General features: G+C 41.2%; 1 protein-coding gene across 4 annotated transcripts in view; it reads right to left on the bottom strand.

Moving 5' to 3' along the window:
• The window catches only part of ACSL5 (acyl-CoA synthetase long chain family member 5), a 58,774-nt gene that overhangs the window by 32,367 nt on the left and 7,348 nt on the right, over positions 1 to 19,059 (bottom strand). For 2 of the 4 annotated variants that reach the window (XM_070752707.1, XM_070752710.1), the window contains exons 2-9: positions 13,251 to 13,439; positions 12,660 to 12,768; positions 8,804 to 8,868; positions 8,621 to 8,722; positions 7,719 to 7,818; positions 5,383 to 5,561; positions 494 to 526; positions 343 to 394 (exon numbers count right to left, since the gene is read on the bottom strand). In XM_070752707.1, coding sequence (XP_070608808.1) covers positions 343 to 394; positions 494 to 526; positions 5,383 to 5,561; positions 7,719 to 7,818; positions 8,621 to 8,722; positions 8,804 to 8,868; positions 12,660 to 12,768; positions 13,251 to 13,406 — 796 coding nt within the window. In that variant the 5' untranslated portion in view covers positions 13,407 to 13,439. Of the gene's footprint in view, positions 1 to 342; positions 395 to 493; positions 527 to 5,382; positions 5,562 to 7,718; positions 7,819 to 8,620; positions 8,723 to 8,803; positions 8,869 to 12,659; positions 12,769 to 13,250; positions 13,440 to 16,685; positions 16,800 to 17,523; positions 17,665 to 19,059 lie in introns of those variants that run through there. The other 2 variants (XM_070752708.1, XM_070752709.1) reach the window with 2 other exon arrangements.

Raw genomic sequence — 19,059 nt, forward strand, 5'->3', positions numbered from 1 at the left:
CTATAGATAGTGTGGCAAGCCATTAATTTATCACCAACTTCTGCACCAGCTTGACAACAATAGATTAAGAGTACACACATTACTTCTGTTAAAAAACCTTTAAAAGATATGCATCTTTTCTGGATTCCAGTAATCAACATGCAATCATGGTGAAAGACTTGGTTTAAGAATTATCTGACTAGGGCAGAATTCATTTCCCCCCCTTTGAATCTTGATCTGAAAGCAGCCATAAAGTTATATTGGAAGCATTTCTGTTCAATCAGTAAATATATTGTTAATATCTTGGTCAAACATTCTTTAAATAAATAAGAATGTGACCTAACATTTCTTCAAATTACCCACCTGTTGTGCCACTTGTGAAACAAACAACACAGAGATTGTCTGGTTTGGGAGGCTGAAATGAGATAACAATTTAATCCAAAGAGGTATTTAATATTACACCTGGACATAAATAGGCAAAATTTGACAAGCAAAGGGAAAAATTAGTACTTACAACTGGTTTGGTATAATCGCCTCTTCCTAGTGCCTGTATGGGGAAGGAGAAAAACTGCACTTGAAGCAACTTCAGAAATATATTTTCAGTGATACGTTCCCAAATATATAAAAGTCCAACTAATAACTCGTTATATCTAAATGTGGGAAGACTCAGGACCAATAAAAGTATAGTTAGTCCTCAACTTACAACCATTCATTAAATAATTGTTCACAGCTACAACAGCACTGAAAAAATAACTTAGCACCACTTCTCATACTTATGACTGTTGCAATATCCCTGCAGTCACATTTGATTGCTTGGCAATCTATTGTCCTATGATTGTCATTTGCAACCTTCCCAGGAAGCTTCTGACAAACAAATAGGGGAAGCTGGATTCGCTTAACGACTGTGTTTAACAACTGTAGTGATGTTCTTAATAATCACAGAAAAGGTCATAAAATGAGACACAGGTCAGTTAAAAACTGCCTTGCTTAGCAATGGAAATTTTGGACTCATTCAATTGAGGACTACCCACAGTTTATTACACAATGCAAACTTAAATTATACACCATACTTTTTAGACTATAAGATTCATTCATCCCCCCAAAATGGGTGGAAATGGCTGTGCATCTTATAGACAGAATGTAACTGAAGTCCCACCCAACTGCTGGCCCCCACCCTTCAGCCTCTTCTTCCCAGCAATTTGCCTCCTTGCAGCAAACAGCCTGGTCAGCTTCAGTACAGCCTGACATAGGATGAGCAGCTGAATGGTGGTTGGATTGACCTCCTGGAATACCAATTATCACCTGTTCCAGGCTGTGGGGATTGCTGCTACTACCTATTGCCACCTTTGCATACCCCATTTTTGGCATTTGTGTGTCCCATTTCCGGCATCCATGTGCCCCATTTTCTGCCCGTTCCAAGCAGCGGAGATTGCTGCTGCCTGGAATGGGCTGAAAATGAGGTACTGGAATGGACACTAAAAATGGAGCATGCAGAGGCAGTGATAGGGGGCTATGGCAATTCCCACAGCCTGAAACAGCTGATTGTCAGTATTCCAAGAAAGCAATCCAACCGGCAGCTTCTTGTGCTAACAGCCATCCAACAGCCAGCTTCTTGTGCTGAACCTGACCAGGCTGTTTTCTGTTTGCTGGGAGCCTGAGGCAGATTTTTTTTTCTTGTTTTCCTTTCCAAAAGCTAGTCCAAAAAATATGGTAATTCACTACTGGGGATACTATGGCCTACCAATATAGACTATTGTAAAACAGCTCTCACTTTCCTATCTAATTTTGCCATTTATGTTGGTCCATTGTGTGACACAAAATCATGAACTAAAGGGTATTGGCCTAATAAGGTTCAATGGAGTCTCTTGCTGAGGCCTGGAACAAGGCTGCAGTGGAGGCTCTTGACCGGATTGCGCCGTTGCAACCTCTCCGCGGCACTAGACCCCGTAGAGCTCCATGGTTCAACAAGGAGCTCCGGGAGTTGAAACGCCAGAAGAGACATCTAGAGAAGCGATGGAGGAAGAGTAAGTCTGAATCCGATCGAACACTTGTAAGAGCTTTTATTAAGACTTACAAAGTGGCGCTCAAAGCAGTAAGATGCGCATATCATGCCACCTTGATTGCATCAGCGGAATCCTGCCCGGCCGCTCTGTTTAGGATGACCTGCTACCTTCTTAACCAGGGGGGGGGGGTTGGGGAGCCCTTACAGAGTAGTGCTGAGGATTTAAACATGTTTTTCGCTGATAAAATCGCCCAGACCTCGACTCCAATTGGATAACAGAGTCGACTGACAATGAGTCAGTTGAGGTGACTGAGGCCCGCACTTATCCACCTGTCTGGGAAGAGTTTGATCTGGTGACACCTGATGAAGTGAACAAGGCCATTGGAGCTGTGAGTTCCGCCACCTGCTTACTGGATCCATGTCCCTCCTGGCTGGTCTCCGCCAGCAGAGCTGGGTCCAGGATATTGTCAACGTTTCTTTGGGGAGGGGGTCCTTTCCGGATCCCTACAAGGAGGCACTTGTGCGCCCCCTCCTCAAGAAGCCTTCCCTGGACCCAGCCATCTTAACAACTATCGGCCAGTCTGCAACCTTCCCTTTATGGGGAAGGTTGTTGAGAAGGTGGTGGTGCTCCAACTCCAACGGTCCTTGGAAGAAGCCGATTATCTAGGCCCTCAACAGTCAGGATTCAGGCCCAGCTACAGCACAGAAACTGCTTTGGTCGCGTTGATGGATTATCTCTGGCGGGCCCAGGACAGGGGTTTATCCTCTGTCCTTGTGCTTCTGGAACTCTCAGCAGCTTTCGATACCATCGACCGTGGTATCCTTCTGCGCCGGCTGGAGGGGCTGGGAGTGGGAGGCACTGTTCTTCAGTGATTCTCCTACCTCTCCAGTCGGTCGCAGTTGGTGTTAGTGGGGGGTCAGAGGTCGATCTCAAGGTTACTACCTTGTGGGGTGCTTCAGGGGTTGGTCCTCTCCCCCCTGCTATTCAATATCTACATGAAACCGCTGGTTTAGATCATCCAGAGGCATGGGGTGATATATCATCAGTATGCAGATGCTACCCAGTTGTACATCTCCACCCCATGTCCAGTCAACGAAGCAGTGAAAGTGATGTACCGGTGCCTGGAGGCTGTTGGGGTCTGGATGGGTGTCAACAGACTCAAACTCAACCCGGATAAGTGGCTGTGGGTTCTGCCTCCCAAGGACGATTCCATCTGTCCATCCATAACCCTGTGGGGGAATCATTGACCCCCTCAGACACAACTTGGGTGTCCTCCTCGATCCACAGCTCACATTAGAGAACCATCTTTCAGCTGTGGCGAGGGGGACGTTTGCCCAGGTTCACCTGGTGCACCAGATGCAGCCCTATCTGGATCGGGACTCACTGCTCACGGTCACTCATTGATTTGATTTGATTTGATTTGATTTGATTTGATTTGATTTGATTTGATTTGATTTGATTTGATTTGATTTGATTTGATTTGATTTGATTTGATTTGATTTGATTTGATTTGATTTGATTTGATTTGATTTGATTGCCACCCCTCTACGTAGACTCATGCCCTCATCACCTCAAGATTCGACTACTGTAATGCTCTCTACATGGGGCTACCTTTGAAAAGTGTTCGGAAACTTCAGATCGTGCAGAATGCAGCTGCGAGAGCAATCATGGGCTTCCCAAGGCATGCCCATGTTACACCAACACTCCACAGTCTGCATTGGTTGCCGATCAATTTCTGGTCACAATTCAAAGTGTTGGTCATGACCTATAAAGCTCTTCCTGGCATCGGACCAGATTATCTCTGAGACCGCCTTCTGCCACACAAATCCCAGCGACCGATTAGGCCCCACAGAGTTGGCCTTCTCTGAGTCCCATCAACTAAACAATGTCGTTTGGTGGGTCCCAGGGGAAGAGCCTTCTCTGTGGCAGCCCCGACCCTCTGGAACCAGCTCCCCCCAGAGATTAGAACTGCCCCCACCCTCCTTGCCTTTCATAAACTCCTTAAAACCCACCTCTGCCGTCAGGCATGGGAGAACTGAGATAATTTCCCCATGTATGGTATGTTGTGTGCATGTTTTTTTAAATTATATGTTTTTAGTTTTAATTATTAGATTTGTATTGTACATAGTTTTTTCTATTACTGTTGTGAGCCGCCCCGAGTCTACGGAGAGGCGTGGCATACAAATTTAATAAATAAAATAAAAATAATAAATAAAAAATAAGGTGTTCTCATAATACTGTTATATAAGGATGACACCTCCTTATATAAGGAGAAGGTGTATTTTTGGAGATATTTTTAATATTAAAGTCATAGTAGAATGGACTTCCAGGTGACAATGTCACATAATTTTAACTTTCTAATACAACATATTACCTACTGTTTTATTTGATATTGCAAGGCAAAAAGATAGGAATGATTACATGATATTAATGTTTAGATTAAAAAACAGAGACAACATTTTAAAGTCACCCCAATCTGCCTGATAATTTATGTTTGTAAAAATAAATGTAGAGTAGGGAGAGGATGGGTGTGTGTCCAGCCTAAGATACTGTGAATTCAGAACTGTATAGGTCAAATGCTACACTATTTGGTTATAAAAACTAAAAACAATACATATAGGAATTTTTTTTAATTTAAAAAAAATTACAAAAAAAGAATACATGTAAATAGCTCAACTTATTTATTATTTATTTTATTTATTATTTAGATTTGTATACCGCCCCTCTCCGCGAACTTATTCCAAAAACATTAGGATATGTTAGTGGTCTTTGAATATAGCATTTCAAAATTTTTATTTATTTTTATTATTTATGTATTTGTCAAATAATTATAGGATGGTAATTTGTACAAATAAAAGATTAGATAAGTAATGATAAAAAGTAATGATAGAAGACAATAGAACAGAAGGAAAGGGACGGTAGGCACAATGGTGCACTTATGCACGTCCCTTACAGACCTTTTAGAAAGGGGGAGAGGTCAATTGTAGATAGTCTAGAGTTAAAAGTTTTGGGGTTAGGAGTAGAAACCACAGAGTCAGATAGTGTATTCCAGGAGCTGATTACTCTATTGCTGCAGTGTATTTTTTGCAGTGTAGTTTGGAGTGGTTGACATTTAAATCTATTTTGTGCTCCTGTGTTGTTGCGGTTGAAGGTGAAGCAGTCGCTAACAGATAGGACATTTTGGTATATGATTTATATAACTATAGTTAAATCAGAACAGGCTATGTTGTTCTAAGATTCAAGATTAAATTACAAAGGGAGACTGTAATGAGCATATTTATTCTTAAATATTCCGTGTTCCGAGTCCACGGAGAAGGGTGGCATACAAATCTAATAAATTAAATTAAATTAAATTAATTTCAGTAAAGCAATGGTTTATTTTAAAAAATCCATTCAGTACCTCAACTTCTTGAAAAGAAAGTATTTCAATTCCCAACGTAGCTCCTTTTTCTTTTAGTTTGTCATCAAAAGGATCCATCAGAATAATTGTCTTTAGTACTGGCATTTTTCCTTGCTTGCAGTTCTCCAGTATTTTCTCTGCTTTTTCAGGTTTATCACAAATCACTACTGAGATGTCAGCTGAAAGAATACAGACAATTAGAATGTTCCATCTAATTTCCAGGTGGGAGATGAGGAAATACATAACTCAAGGACAGATTTTGCTTACTAGAATGCTTCCCTCCTTGACGTTTTTGTCAATAGTATCTTATTAAGTAATAAAGCTATTCACTTCTGTAACACTTTCAATAACTACTTTGGATAAACTTTATTTTGCAGTTTATGCTGTCCGGATTTGGCAACCTACTTTTGATAGTATCTAGGGGAGATTAAAAAGGACACCCAAGGCCATATGACTTGATGATACAACTTTAGATTTGTCCAGTCCTAATCTATATTCATTTCAGTTTTAACTGGATTTTATAATATTGTAATGGGTTTTAGGTTTTTGGATTAGTTTATAGATCTTGTTTGGATTTCTCATATGTCATTTTTTTGTATTCATTTTTATGTTGTAAGCTGCCCCAAATCTACAGAGAAGAGTGGCCTAGAAGTCCAAACAAACAAACAAACAAACAAATAAAATTGCATTATCCCTCCCAATTATAGGAAGCAAAACATGAAATCAAAGTGCCCCAAAATGTTGTCCCCCCCCAAAAAATGTTGTTTTAAGAAAACTGTCCTCGTAGCAGGGTCAAATCTTTCTACCTTCTCAAATAAACATCACAATTCCAACCTAGATTGGTCTAATGTAGGAAAATAGCAGGAGGGAGGGTATTAATAGCAGTTAGACTTATACACTATTTCACAATTCTGTACAGTTTAGTTTAGTTTAGTTTATTTAGATTTGCATGCCGCCCCTCTCCAAAGACTCGGGGCGGCTAACAACAATAAAAAACAATGTAACAAATCTAATATTAAAAAGTAATATAAAAAACCCCAATTTAAGAGACCAATCATACCAACAAACATACCATGTATAAATTCTATAAGTCTAGGGGGAAAGGAGAAAAAAATTTTCAATTCCCCCATGCCTGGCAACAGAGGTGGGTTTTAAGGAGCTTGCGAAAGGCAAGGAGGGTGGGGGCAACTCTGATATCGGGGGGGAGCTGGTTCCAGAGGGTCAGGGCCGCCACAGAGAAGGCTCTTCTCCTGGGTCCCGCCAAATGACATTGTTTAGTCGACGGGACCTGGAGAAGGCCAACTCTGTGGGACCTAACCAGTTGCTGGGATTCGTGTGGCAGGAGGCGGTCCCGGAGATATTCTGGTCCGGTGCCATGAAGGGCTTTATAGGTCATAACCAACACTTTGAATTGTGACCGGAAACTGATCAGCAACCAATGCAGACTGCGGAGTGTTGGTGTAACATGGGCATGCCTTGGGAAGCCCATGATTGCTCTTGCAGCTGCATTCTGCACGATCTGAAGTTTCCGAACACTTTTCAAAGGTAGCCCCATGTAGAGAGCTGCTTCTCTAAGCAGTTTACGAGGCAGCATATTGCCCCCAACAATCTCAGTCCTCGTTAATATTATTAATAATTATTATTATTTTAATTATTCTTTCTATATAGCTTTATGAAGGAACCATCAGGCTATCGTTGTTTGATCTTCTGAAGCTTGTACCATGTATTAAGGGAGAAGATAGCTTGTCCAGACTGGCAGAGGAAGCTCATTATGACTATATTTATCCCAAGAGAAACCTTTTCTGGACAATTAACCTTAACAAGCTCTATTGTTAAGTTGTTTATTTAATCACTTTTTTTTTACAAATAATTTATTATTGGTCATTGAATCACTGAAATTAAAGAACCAATTCTTTTTACTTCATTATTTTTGCTATTGTGATGCTGACTTTGTCAAGCTCAATGAGGTTTCAGAATCTAATATTTTTGATGTTATTCCACAGATTCAGTTACTAAAAGTTTTGAATCTCGCCTTATTTCTAACATGCTGAACAGAACTGATATTAAAATATACCATTGCCCAAGTTATAAACAAACTAATGAATCTGGAGTAATTTTACAGAGCCAAGATTTACTTATGCAACAAAGTACTCTGGGGAGTGAGTACTGGTTAATGCATAAAATCCTGGAAACCCAGGTTTCCATCCATCATCAGCTAAGGAAGTTCATTTGGTAATTCAATCTACTTTATGATGTTGTGGGAAGAAAGGAAAATGGCAGCACATGGACACTTGTAGAGAGGCAGGGTATAAATCCAATAAATGAAAATAAATTACCTTTGTTGACAATGTACACAATTGCTTCTGCACCCAAAGTTTCATAAAGGGGAACTACTACCATTGAGTAAGTGTAGCAGGCAAGCTCTGAGATGATCCACTATTTAGTAAAACAGAAAAAAATAATGTATCATTCTACACGTAGGTTGATCATTCTCCTATAAGAATAAATAATGTTTACATTATGGTTTTATGGCTCAACTAACTGCTAATAATTAAAGTATCCACATTAATGGATCAAGTAGTTAAAATTGATAGCAGGAAGTCTGTACTTTTTGTCTTGCCAAGATTACTTATGCAAAAAAGTACTATGGGGAGTGAGTACTGGTTAATGCATAAAATCCTTGTACCATGGATCATGTAGTTAAAATTGATAGCAAGAAGTCTGTACTTTTTGTCTTGCCAAGATTCTGTTAATGTAGCTTTACAATATAGTAGAAATAGTTCATCTAGTTGTGTTTCCTGCCCAGTTTACTTAGGAGGGAAGGTTGTTATACTATGAGAATGCTTGTTGTGTTCAATATTGTTTATATAGTCCTCAACATACAGCCATCTAAACAATATTGTTTATATAATTCCTCAACATACAACCATTGTTTACCAACAGTTCAAAGTAATGACAACCTGAAAATAAGTAATGTATCACCTATCCTCAATATTAAAACCATTGTACTACCCATTGTGAGTGCTTGGCAACTGGCTAACATTTATAATGGTTACAGCATTGCAGTCACATGACTGTAAATTGTGACCCTCTTAGATGTCTTCCAAGAAACAAAATAAATTGAGGAAGCTTCATCACTTACCAACTGAAATGCCAGCCCCTATTGTAGCTGCTAAATCAAGGCCTGCCTGCAATTAAATTAATTGGTTCAGATAACTATTATAGTTCAAGAAGGTACCTCTGGCCTATTCTGAGCAAAGATGCCAATGAATTGATCTGATGAAGGTTTACATCCTTTGTGCAAAAGGCCTGATCCCAAATATTCAGCTCTGTCCAGGACCTGTAGATAGAAGTGAAAATTGATTTTTCTTCATATTTGCAAAATATTTGGATTCTTCATACACATTTCTCTAGAACCAACCTGTTGATAAGATAGCCACTGATATGGTTGCTTCGGTTTTCGATATCCTAAGCACGGACCATTTTCTGCAAAAAGAAAAATGTATGATTAAGCAATACTGAAAATTATTGAATCTCAGTGTGCTTAATTTAATGAAATTTTCAATAAAATTTCATATATTGTAGCTGCTAAACAGTGCCTTTAAAGTGCAAGGCTTTACAGTGGTTTCTCTGTAGAATTAAATATTTTAATCTAAATGCACAGGAATATACTTCCTCTAAAGGAATTTTATTTTAACCTGTTTGAATGTTGATTAGACACTTTTAAATATATCGCTGAAGGGATTGGATACTGTAGCCTAGGGGATAATTCTCTGCCTTACGAGGCAAAGGTTGCAAGTTCAAGTCCCAGTGGGTATGGCTAGCTGATGATGCCAAAATAAGGCTGAAATCTAGTCTCCCTTAATTTTCAAATTCAGCAAAAAAACATGTGACATATACATCACAGCTCCTTATTTGCCACTCGGCCCAACCCAGGGCCATTTCCAAGGCAGTTAATTTTATTGATAGTCGACAATTCTATCTGTATGTATCACAAGGTGTTTTTTTTTTTGCTGAATTTGAAAATTAAGGGAGACTAGGATAGATCTATTTCGGCCTTATTTTGGCCTCATCAGCTAGCCATACCCACTGGGACTTGAACCTGCAACCATTGCCTTGTAAGGCAGATAATTATCCTCTAGGCTACAGCATCCAATCCCTTCAGCTCTGCACCAGGGAAGGGTTACATATTTTTGTGTCAAGAGGCAAATAAGGAGCTGTGATGTTCCTTCAATACACCAGGGTGATTCAACACAAAAATATGTAACCCTTCCCTGGTGCAGAGCTGAAGGGATTGGATATTGTAGCCTCAGGGCAGCCGATAGACTGGGACTACTGGGAGTTGCATCACGGGCCCATGGAAATTGAATAATGGGAGGGGGTGGGCCCGGCGCTTCTCCTGCTGAGTCCAGTCCTCTCCCGGTGGTTTTCGGCTCCTCCCAACGATGAGCTGCAAGGCTGGCCTCGGAGCCCCGCGCGGCCAGCGTTCCCTCGTGCCCGGCGGGCTCCCCTTTCCTAAACCCCCGCCAGCCCCCTCCTTCCCTTCCCGCCCTTCCCCTCCTTCCCTGAAGCGTCCCTTGCCCATCATCCCCTGACGGGCAATGGGGCAGCGGGACTGCTAGATGGGCAGGTCTTCCGGCAAGGGTAGGCAAGGTGCGCCCTTCTCAGCTCTCGGCCTCCGCCCGCGCAGAAATCACCCTTCCTCACACCCAGCGCCGGCCATGGGGGCTTCCGCCGCCTTCTTCCACAAGGCCCCCCGAGGAGCCGCGTGGGTCTCCAGCCTTCTCCTGGTGAGTCACCGCGGCAAGGATGCGGGTGAGGGAGAAAGGGAAGCCCGGCGCCTCGGACGCTTCCCTCTTGTGGTAGAGGGGTAGGTGGTTTGTGGGGAATCACAATTTCTTTCGTTGCTTTTTCTTTCTTTCTCTTTCATTCTTTTTTCTTTCTCTTGCTTTCTTTCTTTCTTTCTCTTGCTTTCTCTCCTTCCTTCCCTGTTTCCATTTCTTTCATTCCCCCTCTCTTTTTATTTCTCTTTCATTCTCTTTCTTTCCTCTTTCTTTTGTTTCTTTTTCTTTCTTTCTCTCTTTCTCTCTTGCTCTTTCATTCTTTTTTTCTTTCTCTTGCTTTCTTTCTCCCTCTTTCTTTCTCTCCTTCCTTCCCTCCTTCCATTTCTTTCATTCCCCCTCTCTTTTTTAATTTCTCTTTCATTCTCTTTCTTTTTGTTTCTTTCTCTTTCTTTCTCTTTTTCTTTCTCTCTTTTACCTTCCCTTCCTCTATTTCTTCTTTTCTTTCTCCTTCCTACCTTCTTCCCTCCCTCCCTTACTTCAGTCCTTCCTCTCTTACTCTCCCCTTTTATAAGTTTCCTTCCTTCCTTCCTCTGTTCCTGTCCCTTCCCCCTTTCTTTCTTTCTTTCTTTCTTTCTTTCTTTCTTTTTTTCTTTCTTTCCTTCCTTCCTTCCCTCCCTCCATTTCTTGCTTTCCTTCTCCTTCCTCCCTTCTTTCCTCCCTCACTCCTTCCTCTCTTGCTCTCCCCTTTCACACCTTTCCTTGCTTCCTTGCACCCTTCCTCTGTTCCTGTCCCTTCCCTCTTTCCTTCCTTCCTTCCCACCCATTCCTCTCTTGATTGCCCCTTTTACCCTTCCTTTCTTCCTTCCTTCCTTCCTTCCTTCCTTCCTTCTTTCCTTCATAGCTCGCCCTCACCTTTCTTCCCTTCCTTCCAGATGGGAGTGCCCCCTCAAGACACCCGCCTGACTGCTGGTACCCTGCTTTTTCTCTCCCCTCGTCCTTTCCAGCTCCTCTCCGGTGGCTGCCGGGTGTGGGATCCCCCTCCCCTCTCCCCTCGCTAGAAAGCACATGGTTTTGTCAACAAGAAGGGAGAAGTGCCAAGGAGCCATAAATAAGCCTCGCTCAGCCTGACCGATGCCAGGATCTTTCTTTCCCTTGTCACTCCCGCTTCTTTCTTTCTCCTGGACGAGTCCACACAATCGGCTTAACCCAGTTCCTGAAATATCCTATGGCAGTGCTTCCCAACCTTGACAACTTGAAGATATCTGGACTTCAACTCCCAGAATTCCCCAGCCAGCATTCGCTGGCTGGGGAATTCTGGGAGTTAAAGTCCAGATATCTTCAAGTTGCCAAGGTTGGGAAACACTGGCCTATGGGACCGCCTCGCTTGTCGTGAAGCGGGAAATGATCCCCGGGGGATGGAGTGGCTTGGCGACTTAAAATAGTTTTAAAATGGCAGGGGGGGGGCAGACACTTAGGCTGTATGGGGCCCCAAAATTCCTGATGGTGGCCCTGTGTAGCCTAGTGGATAATTCTCTGCCTTACAAGGCAAAGGTTGCAGGTTCAAGTCCCAGTGGGTATGAGTAGCTGATGAGGCCAAAATAAGGCCGAAATAGATCTATCCTAGTCTCCCTTAATTTTCAAATTCAGCAAAAAAACCAAAACCTTGTGACACACACACACACATATATAAAGTTATTAATTATTAGATATATTTCACTATTTCTGTTCTATTGTTCATTGTCATAGTTAAACAAAGGAGTGCCTTAACTAAGAGAGAATAAACAGCATGGAGGTAACCAAAGCTTGGTATTTTGATTTATTTAACACAGCAGGGCAACACTGTATTCTTTGGAAATTAAATTAGGCCAAAGAAAAATAAATTATCTGTGATGAGATATTCTCACGAGGGTTGAAGATTTTCATGACTAAGCCAATCATTCTTTCTCAGTCTACCCCACCTCCTCAGAGGTTGGTTGTGGGGAAAATCTGAGGAGTAAGGTGCGCTGGATATCTTCTCCATGTTGAGTTATTTATAAAAATAAGAAAAGTGGGATACAAATTAATAAATAAAGGATACATTAACAGGGAAGATGCTATGTTTAGTCTTCTCCCTAATACTGTAAGTCAAAAAAGCATCTTGAGCCTATGTGCAATGGACATCTCAAATCAGGTTAATGTTTAATTAATATCAGATCTGTGTTGTGTTTCAGATTCAAAGGCAAAAACGTTTGAACCATAACCCTAACTCTAACTCTAAATATTCTAGAGATATCATGAACTATAGTTTTTCCAACATGCAACTATAAAGCAACATGCCAAAAAAAGTTCTTCCATAGCTTTTGCTAAATGCCACAAAATGAAAAGTGCTACAAAACCCATTTCAATTGTGGTAGGATGCAAGGCCAACCATTCAAATTAATATCATGATAGAAAGTATCTAGACATCAGTGATCATTTGATTTTCACGTATCAGTGTGCTCTGGACTAATTCACCTGATTCAGCACGTCCTCTTTTGAATCCTTCATATAAAGTCTTTGCATCCTCAAATAAATAAGACACAGGTTCTCCTTCAGGCATAAATACACTTCTTCTACCTCCTCCCTGTATCAAGAAATCATTACTGTTAATTTGTATCTTCATAGAAAATGCATTTCAAAACCTCATAACCTCAGTGGTGCAGTGGTTAGAGTGTAGTACTGCAAGCTATCTGCTGCTGATAACCATCTGACAGCAGTTTGGCAGGTTGAATCTCAGTAGGCTCAAGGTTGACTCAGCTTTCCATCCTTCCAAGGTCGGTAAAAGGTCGGACCCAGATTGTTGGGAACAATATGCTTACTCTCTGTAAACCACTTAGAGAGGGCTGTAAAACACTGTGAAGCCGTATATAAGTCTAAATGCTATTGCTCTTATCAATCTGAATTCATGTTTTTCTGACTTAGTTTACAAATATAGTCAGTGCTGGACTAAGTCCCCACTGGGTTCACTTCCTTGGAAAAAACTTGAGGGTTTTAATGGAAAGGTCACATTTGGGGTGGGGAGGAAATACAAAATTCACATATAAAGAGATGCTGAATCTCTTTTACCTCAGTGCCAACAGATTGGTTGTTGAGGTCAACAGGCAATAGAATTGGTTTGGGTTTTGTATTCAGCCATAGAAAAATTGTTATTCCAAAAGTAATAAGACCAATCAAAGCAGGAGTTGGGAGTGGTGAAAACAAGAGCTGAAGTATCCAAAGCATCCTGATGAATTATTTCTGTCAGATTGTTGAATCCTAAAACAAGAGGGATCAGAAAACAGAAATTACAAAATGGAAGTAATAATATTCATTATCGTTTAAATTGGTTCATGTGCATTTTAGTTAAGTTAAACAATTTATTTGTTAACAGTCTGAAACTACAGTGGTACCTCTTTTTACGAACACCTCTTCATACAAAGTTTTTGAGGTACAAACCCAGAGTTTAAGATTTGTTTGCCTCTTCTTAAGAACCATTTTCATCTTATGAACCTGAGCCTGGGTGCGTGGTTTCTCTAACTGCGCATGCATTCTCTTACTGCTGCAGGGATTTCCCTGCCTTATCACTGCCACCACTGTGATTTCCCATTTGCTTTCCACTCCTGCTGGGATTCCCTGCAGTGACCCAGTGGCAGAGAACTGGAGGAAAATCATGGCTATGTTCCCGGAGCTGTTGCCCCCGCCGACCGAGCATGTTTTTGGGCTGTGCTGGGCTGGCAATGGACTGGCCCTCAGGAAACTAAGGTGGGGTCTATCTATCTATCTATCTATCTATCTATCTATCTATCTATCTATCTATCTATCTATCTATCTATCTATCTATCTATCCATCCATCCATCCATCCACCCACCCACCCACCCACCCACCCACCCACCCACCTACCTACCTATCCTTCCTTCCTTCCATCCATCCATCCATTCATCCATCTAACCATCTATCCATATCCTGATGGCCAGCCCATTGCCAGCCCAGCGCACCCCGAAAACACACTCAGTTGGGGGGCCAACAGCTCCAGGAAAGATGGGGAAGCCCCCCCATCCACAAACACACAAACCTTGAGGGAAACACAAGGCTGCAAAGCTGCATGAGGCAGGGATGGGAGGCAGCGTTTGAGGAGAAGGTTGAAGCGACGAGGGGAAGGAAAAAAGAAAGAAACCCATGTTTTCTCATCCCTCAGCCACTCTCTCATCCTCGGGCAAAGCTGCCGGGTGCGTCCAGGGCGCAGCGGAGCCCAGCAGCCCTATCTCAGGGCTCTTGAGGAGAGGCGCTGCCCCAGCCCAGAGAAAAGGCATTGGGAGCACCTTTGAGGACAAATTTGGCGGCGGGGTGGAAGGAGAGGGAAGGGGCTGGCTTGGCTCTCGACCTTCTCCCCTGTCCCACCTGAGACTGGGGCAGACTTACCTGCTACCTCGGATGAAGAGGAGGACGAGGCGGCCAAGGCAAAGCACAGGAGCCAGGCAGCTTCGGGTATCATTGCAAAGGAGAGGCAATCAGCCTCTCCCTCTCCCACCCCCTCTCTTTCACACACACACACTCCACCCTCTCTCTTTCCCTTCCTCTCTTTCTCCTTTTCTCCGTTTCTTTTTCCCTCCTCTCTACCTCTCTCTTGCCCTCCTTCTCCTCTGCGTGTGTATGACTCTCTCTCCCTCCCTCCTCTCCCCATCCTGTCCTCTCTGTCTCCCTCTCTCTTTCCTTTTCTCCCATTCCCTCTCTCCCCGCTCTCTCTTTCCCTCTTTCCCTCTTTTCTTTCTCCCTTTCTCTTTTCCCCCCTCCCTCTTCCCCCCTCCCTCAGTTTTGGCCCTCTCTGCCCGCCCCCATGCTAATGAGAGGCATCCTTGGGGGAAAACGGGACTTGGTCCTTAACAAGAGACCCAATTGGGCTGAGAGTCCTGGCTACCCTCACTGTCACCTTTCCACCCCTCCCTAAGCGGTTTCTTAGCTTTCGGCTAGCCAGAGAAGGACCCCTCCCCAATTTAGGTGACTCCATTTTTAAAAAACGCTTTCCCTTGCAATTGCACCACCTCAAAATCAAGCAGGTTGTTCCAGACTGGGTGAACGTTGGACTGCTCAGCCGCTCAGCCTCAGCACCACCTTTCATTCTCGAGTTTGATTGCACAAACGAGATGCACTGCTTCTTCGATTAAAAAAGGCTTCCTATATTCCGCGGCAGTTGATCTTGGGAAAAATGGGTGCTCAGAACATAGTCATGATTTTCCTCTGGTTCTCTGCCACTCCATCCCCCCAAACAAGGATCCGAATGCTGGTGGTAATAAGGCAAAAGGGGTGAGTTTTGGGATTGCACGCATTATTCACTTTTACATTGATTCTTATGGGAAACATTGTTTCTTCTTATTAACTTTTCTACTTAGGAACCTGGTCATGGAACAAATTCAGTTTGTAAGAAGAGGTACCACTGTATTGTGTAGCTCATTAGTACATGTTATTTTCATCTATCCTTCCCTACCTAAAGTATATTCCATTAAGATAATAAAGAATTTAAGGAGACAATTAAGAATCAGATTGTATTGTTAATGCCTTTTACTTAGAAGGCAGGTTATACATGAAATAAATGACTCTTGATAACTATGGTACTTCAGGACCTGATACTTATTGTTTGATATGTTATGGATTTTAAAAGATTCATTTTTAAAGTTCATAAAAGCTTTTCAGGGAGAATTTTGAAAATTCAGGTCTCAAAAGAAATTGATAACATTTGTATTTGTGATTCCAAATCTTCAATTATTACTGATCAAACACAAAATAATTTGCAAAAAAAAAAAAGATTACAGGGATGCAAAAGGCATTAAAGAAATCAATACATTGGAAAATACTTGTATTTTAGCTTCTAGATTAGTTGTTCTCAACCTGGGGATTGGGACCACTTTGGGGGTCAAACAACCATTTTATACATGTTGCCTAAGACCATAGAAAAAGACAAATTTCCCATAGTGTTAGGAACTAAAGCTTCTATTCTGGTGCCTTGGAAGTTATTTTTACAATCCGAGCAATCAGGCGTTTACAGTGGGAGTGTCCCTAAGGGCTTTCGGCCAATCAGCTTAAAGCTCTGTTTGGAGAATTGACACTAGACTTATGGTTGGGGGTCACCACCACATGAGGAACTGTATTAAGGGTTGCGGCATTAGAATGGTTGAGAACCACTGTTCTAGCTGGGGGAAAATGTGTTTCAGAATAATTATGAGAAGCTATAGATCCTAACAATACTTCATCATTGCTTACTTTAAGACAATTAAAATACTTGTTGTAAACTAGAAACTGGCTTTTATTCTTGCAGGTGGCTAATTTTCCAACTTGAACACTTTATTTTTAGTTATGCTTCAGGATATACAGTATTAAGCCCCCATTTGGAGAACCGTTCACATATAAATATGATAAACATATTTCAGAAAGTTTAAAATTAGCTCATTTTAAGTTAACATTACACTAAGAATTTTAAGATTAAGTCCAATTCACTTAACTGAGGAATTTTAATTGGCTAGACTTACAATATTTCATGTCTTTTCATTCCAAAGATGTAATGAGACAGTACAGATACTTTTATTAAGACTTGCACAAATAAAATTGACTTAATAATAGTAGTCTTGTTGCTACCGCTCTTTCTTGTTACGAGAGAGAGAGGAGGGAGGGAGGGAGAGAGAGAGATCATGAATAGTAAAGTCAAAGAAGACAAAATAAATAAATACAGATAGTACTGGGATAATCAGCTTTAACAATGACTGTTCAAAAACTAGTTTAGGATTACCCAAACATTGTTACACGGATCAACTGATGATGACATTTAGCAATAAAAAAGCCCTTTGTTCTAGTTCATGACACAGGAAATGAAGTCAAAGTGCTTGATGGATTGTAACTCAGCCATTTCGTACTCAAATGTGTCATTTCTGTATTTCATTTTCCTCTGACCTACATTCTGCCTTATACTTACGTAGATGACTTGTATGCAAATACAGACCCATGATCAGAATTGCAATGCCCCAATCCTTAAGTTTTTAGAATTCTGATTCAGAACAATTTTGTTTTATTAATAAAAGTGGGCAATTCATGAGGCAAAATTGAGGGGAAAAAGGTTGAAAGCATGTTCTTCATGGAGTAAATCTTTCTACTCCTGTTCTCTGATGCTCTAAAGTAAAACAATTTTATTATGAATGCCTGTGAAGATGAACGTGACAGTCAAATAGCTAGCATATCAACATAGCTGAATCCTTGGAAATTATTGGCAATAAATACATGGAACTGGCATCATCAAAGCTGAAAACCTCAATCAAAATAAACCAATTGGCTCTTTTAAAGCATCAAATTAGAAACTGGGAGATTTAGACCTGCCTTAGGCACAAAGCCAGATGGGTTGATATTAGACCAGTCACTTTCCCTCTGTCATTGAGAGAAGGCAATGACAAACCACTTCTGAAAAACCTTGGCAAAAAAGTTTCAGGGAATTTTTCCAGGAAGTGTGCTAGAATCAAACTGAATAAAAGAAAAAAATCAAATGTCTTCCAGAAGAACAACACGTGTTAGATCATATCCTACCAGTAAAGCTTGTTAAAATTAATTATACACAAAGTTTCTCTCTTGAGACAGATGGTATAATAATTAGTTTCCTCTACAGGCCTGGACAAACTAGCTTTCAATTTAATAGTATGACACAATGTGCAATAATAATAGTGGAAATCAAAATTACAAAAAACCTTCACAGTGGAAACAATATAGAAAGGTACTGCCACATAAAAACAAGTTTAAAAACTTCAAACTCAATTAGTTATCACCAAAGATATATTTTTTTGTTTAAGCTGGTTTCCAAATTTCTGGTAGGCGGGACGTGTCATCACGTTTATTCATGCTGAGGGGGTGTTTTTCTATCTCTATGGCTTCCATGATTATTCTTTTATATACGTGTTCTGTTTTGGAAAGTAATTTGGTTTTTTCAAAGTCAATTTCATGTCCTGTTTTTTTAATGTGCTGGACAAGGGAGGAAGTTTTTTCTTCTTTTTTGACTGCATTTTTATGTTCTGCAATGCGTGCGTTTATTCTTTGATTAGTTTGTCCAATGTATGTGGCTGCACATGTTTTGCATGGTATTTCATAGATTCCTTGGTTTTCGAGATGGATTTTGTCTTTTGGGTTTCTTAGGAAGTTTGATATTTTTTGGTTAGTGACAAATGAAGTTTTGATATTATGTTTGTGGAGAATTTTACTAATCTACGAAAACAAATATATATTTGTTTTTGGGGCATAAATGTTAACTAATGTCAATTTCTCTACCAAGAGTTTAATTTCAATAATTGCATAGCTACCTTTTGGATCTGTGTATATTTCTTGGAGTTTTAACTCTTTTTTTAACATAGGTGGCTATACCTCTTTTCTTTTTTTTATCCAGTGACACACATAATTTGCCCAATTTATACCTCATCTTACGAACTTAATTTGTTCTCTGACGAGGTTCATAAGTTGGAAAATTCATAGGATGAAGCAATTTTCCTCATAGGAATCAATGTAAAAGCAAATAATGCATGCAACCCCATCCCAAAAGTGACCCCTTTTGCCTTGCGCCACTGGGAATCCCCGCCTCTGGACTTCCATTGCCAGATGAAGCTCTGGGATTCCCCTGAGCCTCCCCTCGCTGGGAAACCCCACCTCCGGACTTCTGTTGCCAGCCGAAGCTCTGGCATTCCCCTGAACCTCCCCTCACTGGGAAACCCCACCTCCGGACTTCCATTGCCAGCTGAAGCACCCATTCTTGCATTGCTGGGATTTCCCTGAGCCTCTCCTCGCTGGGATTCAAAGCAGTGATGGGAAAAATGAAGGAAATCCCAGGGAGGGGAGGCTCAGGGAAATCCCAGCAATGCAAGAATGGGCGCTTCA

Source organism: Erythrolamprus reginae, chromosome 5 (assembly GCF_031021105.1).
Source record: "Erythrolamprus reginae isolate rEryReg1 chromosome 5, rEryReg1.hap1, whole genome shotgun sequence".
Classification (NCBI taxonomy): domain Eukaryota; kingdom Metazoa; phylum Chordata; class Lepidosauria; order Squamata; family Dipsadidae; genus Erythrolamprus; species Erythrolamprus reginae.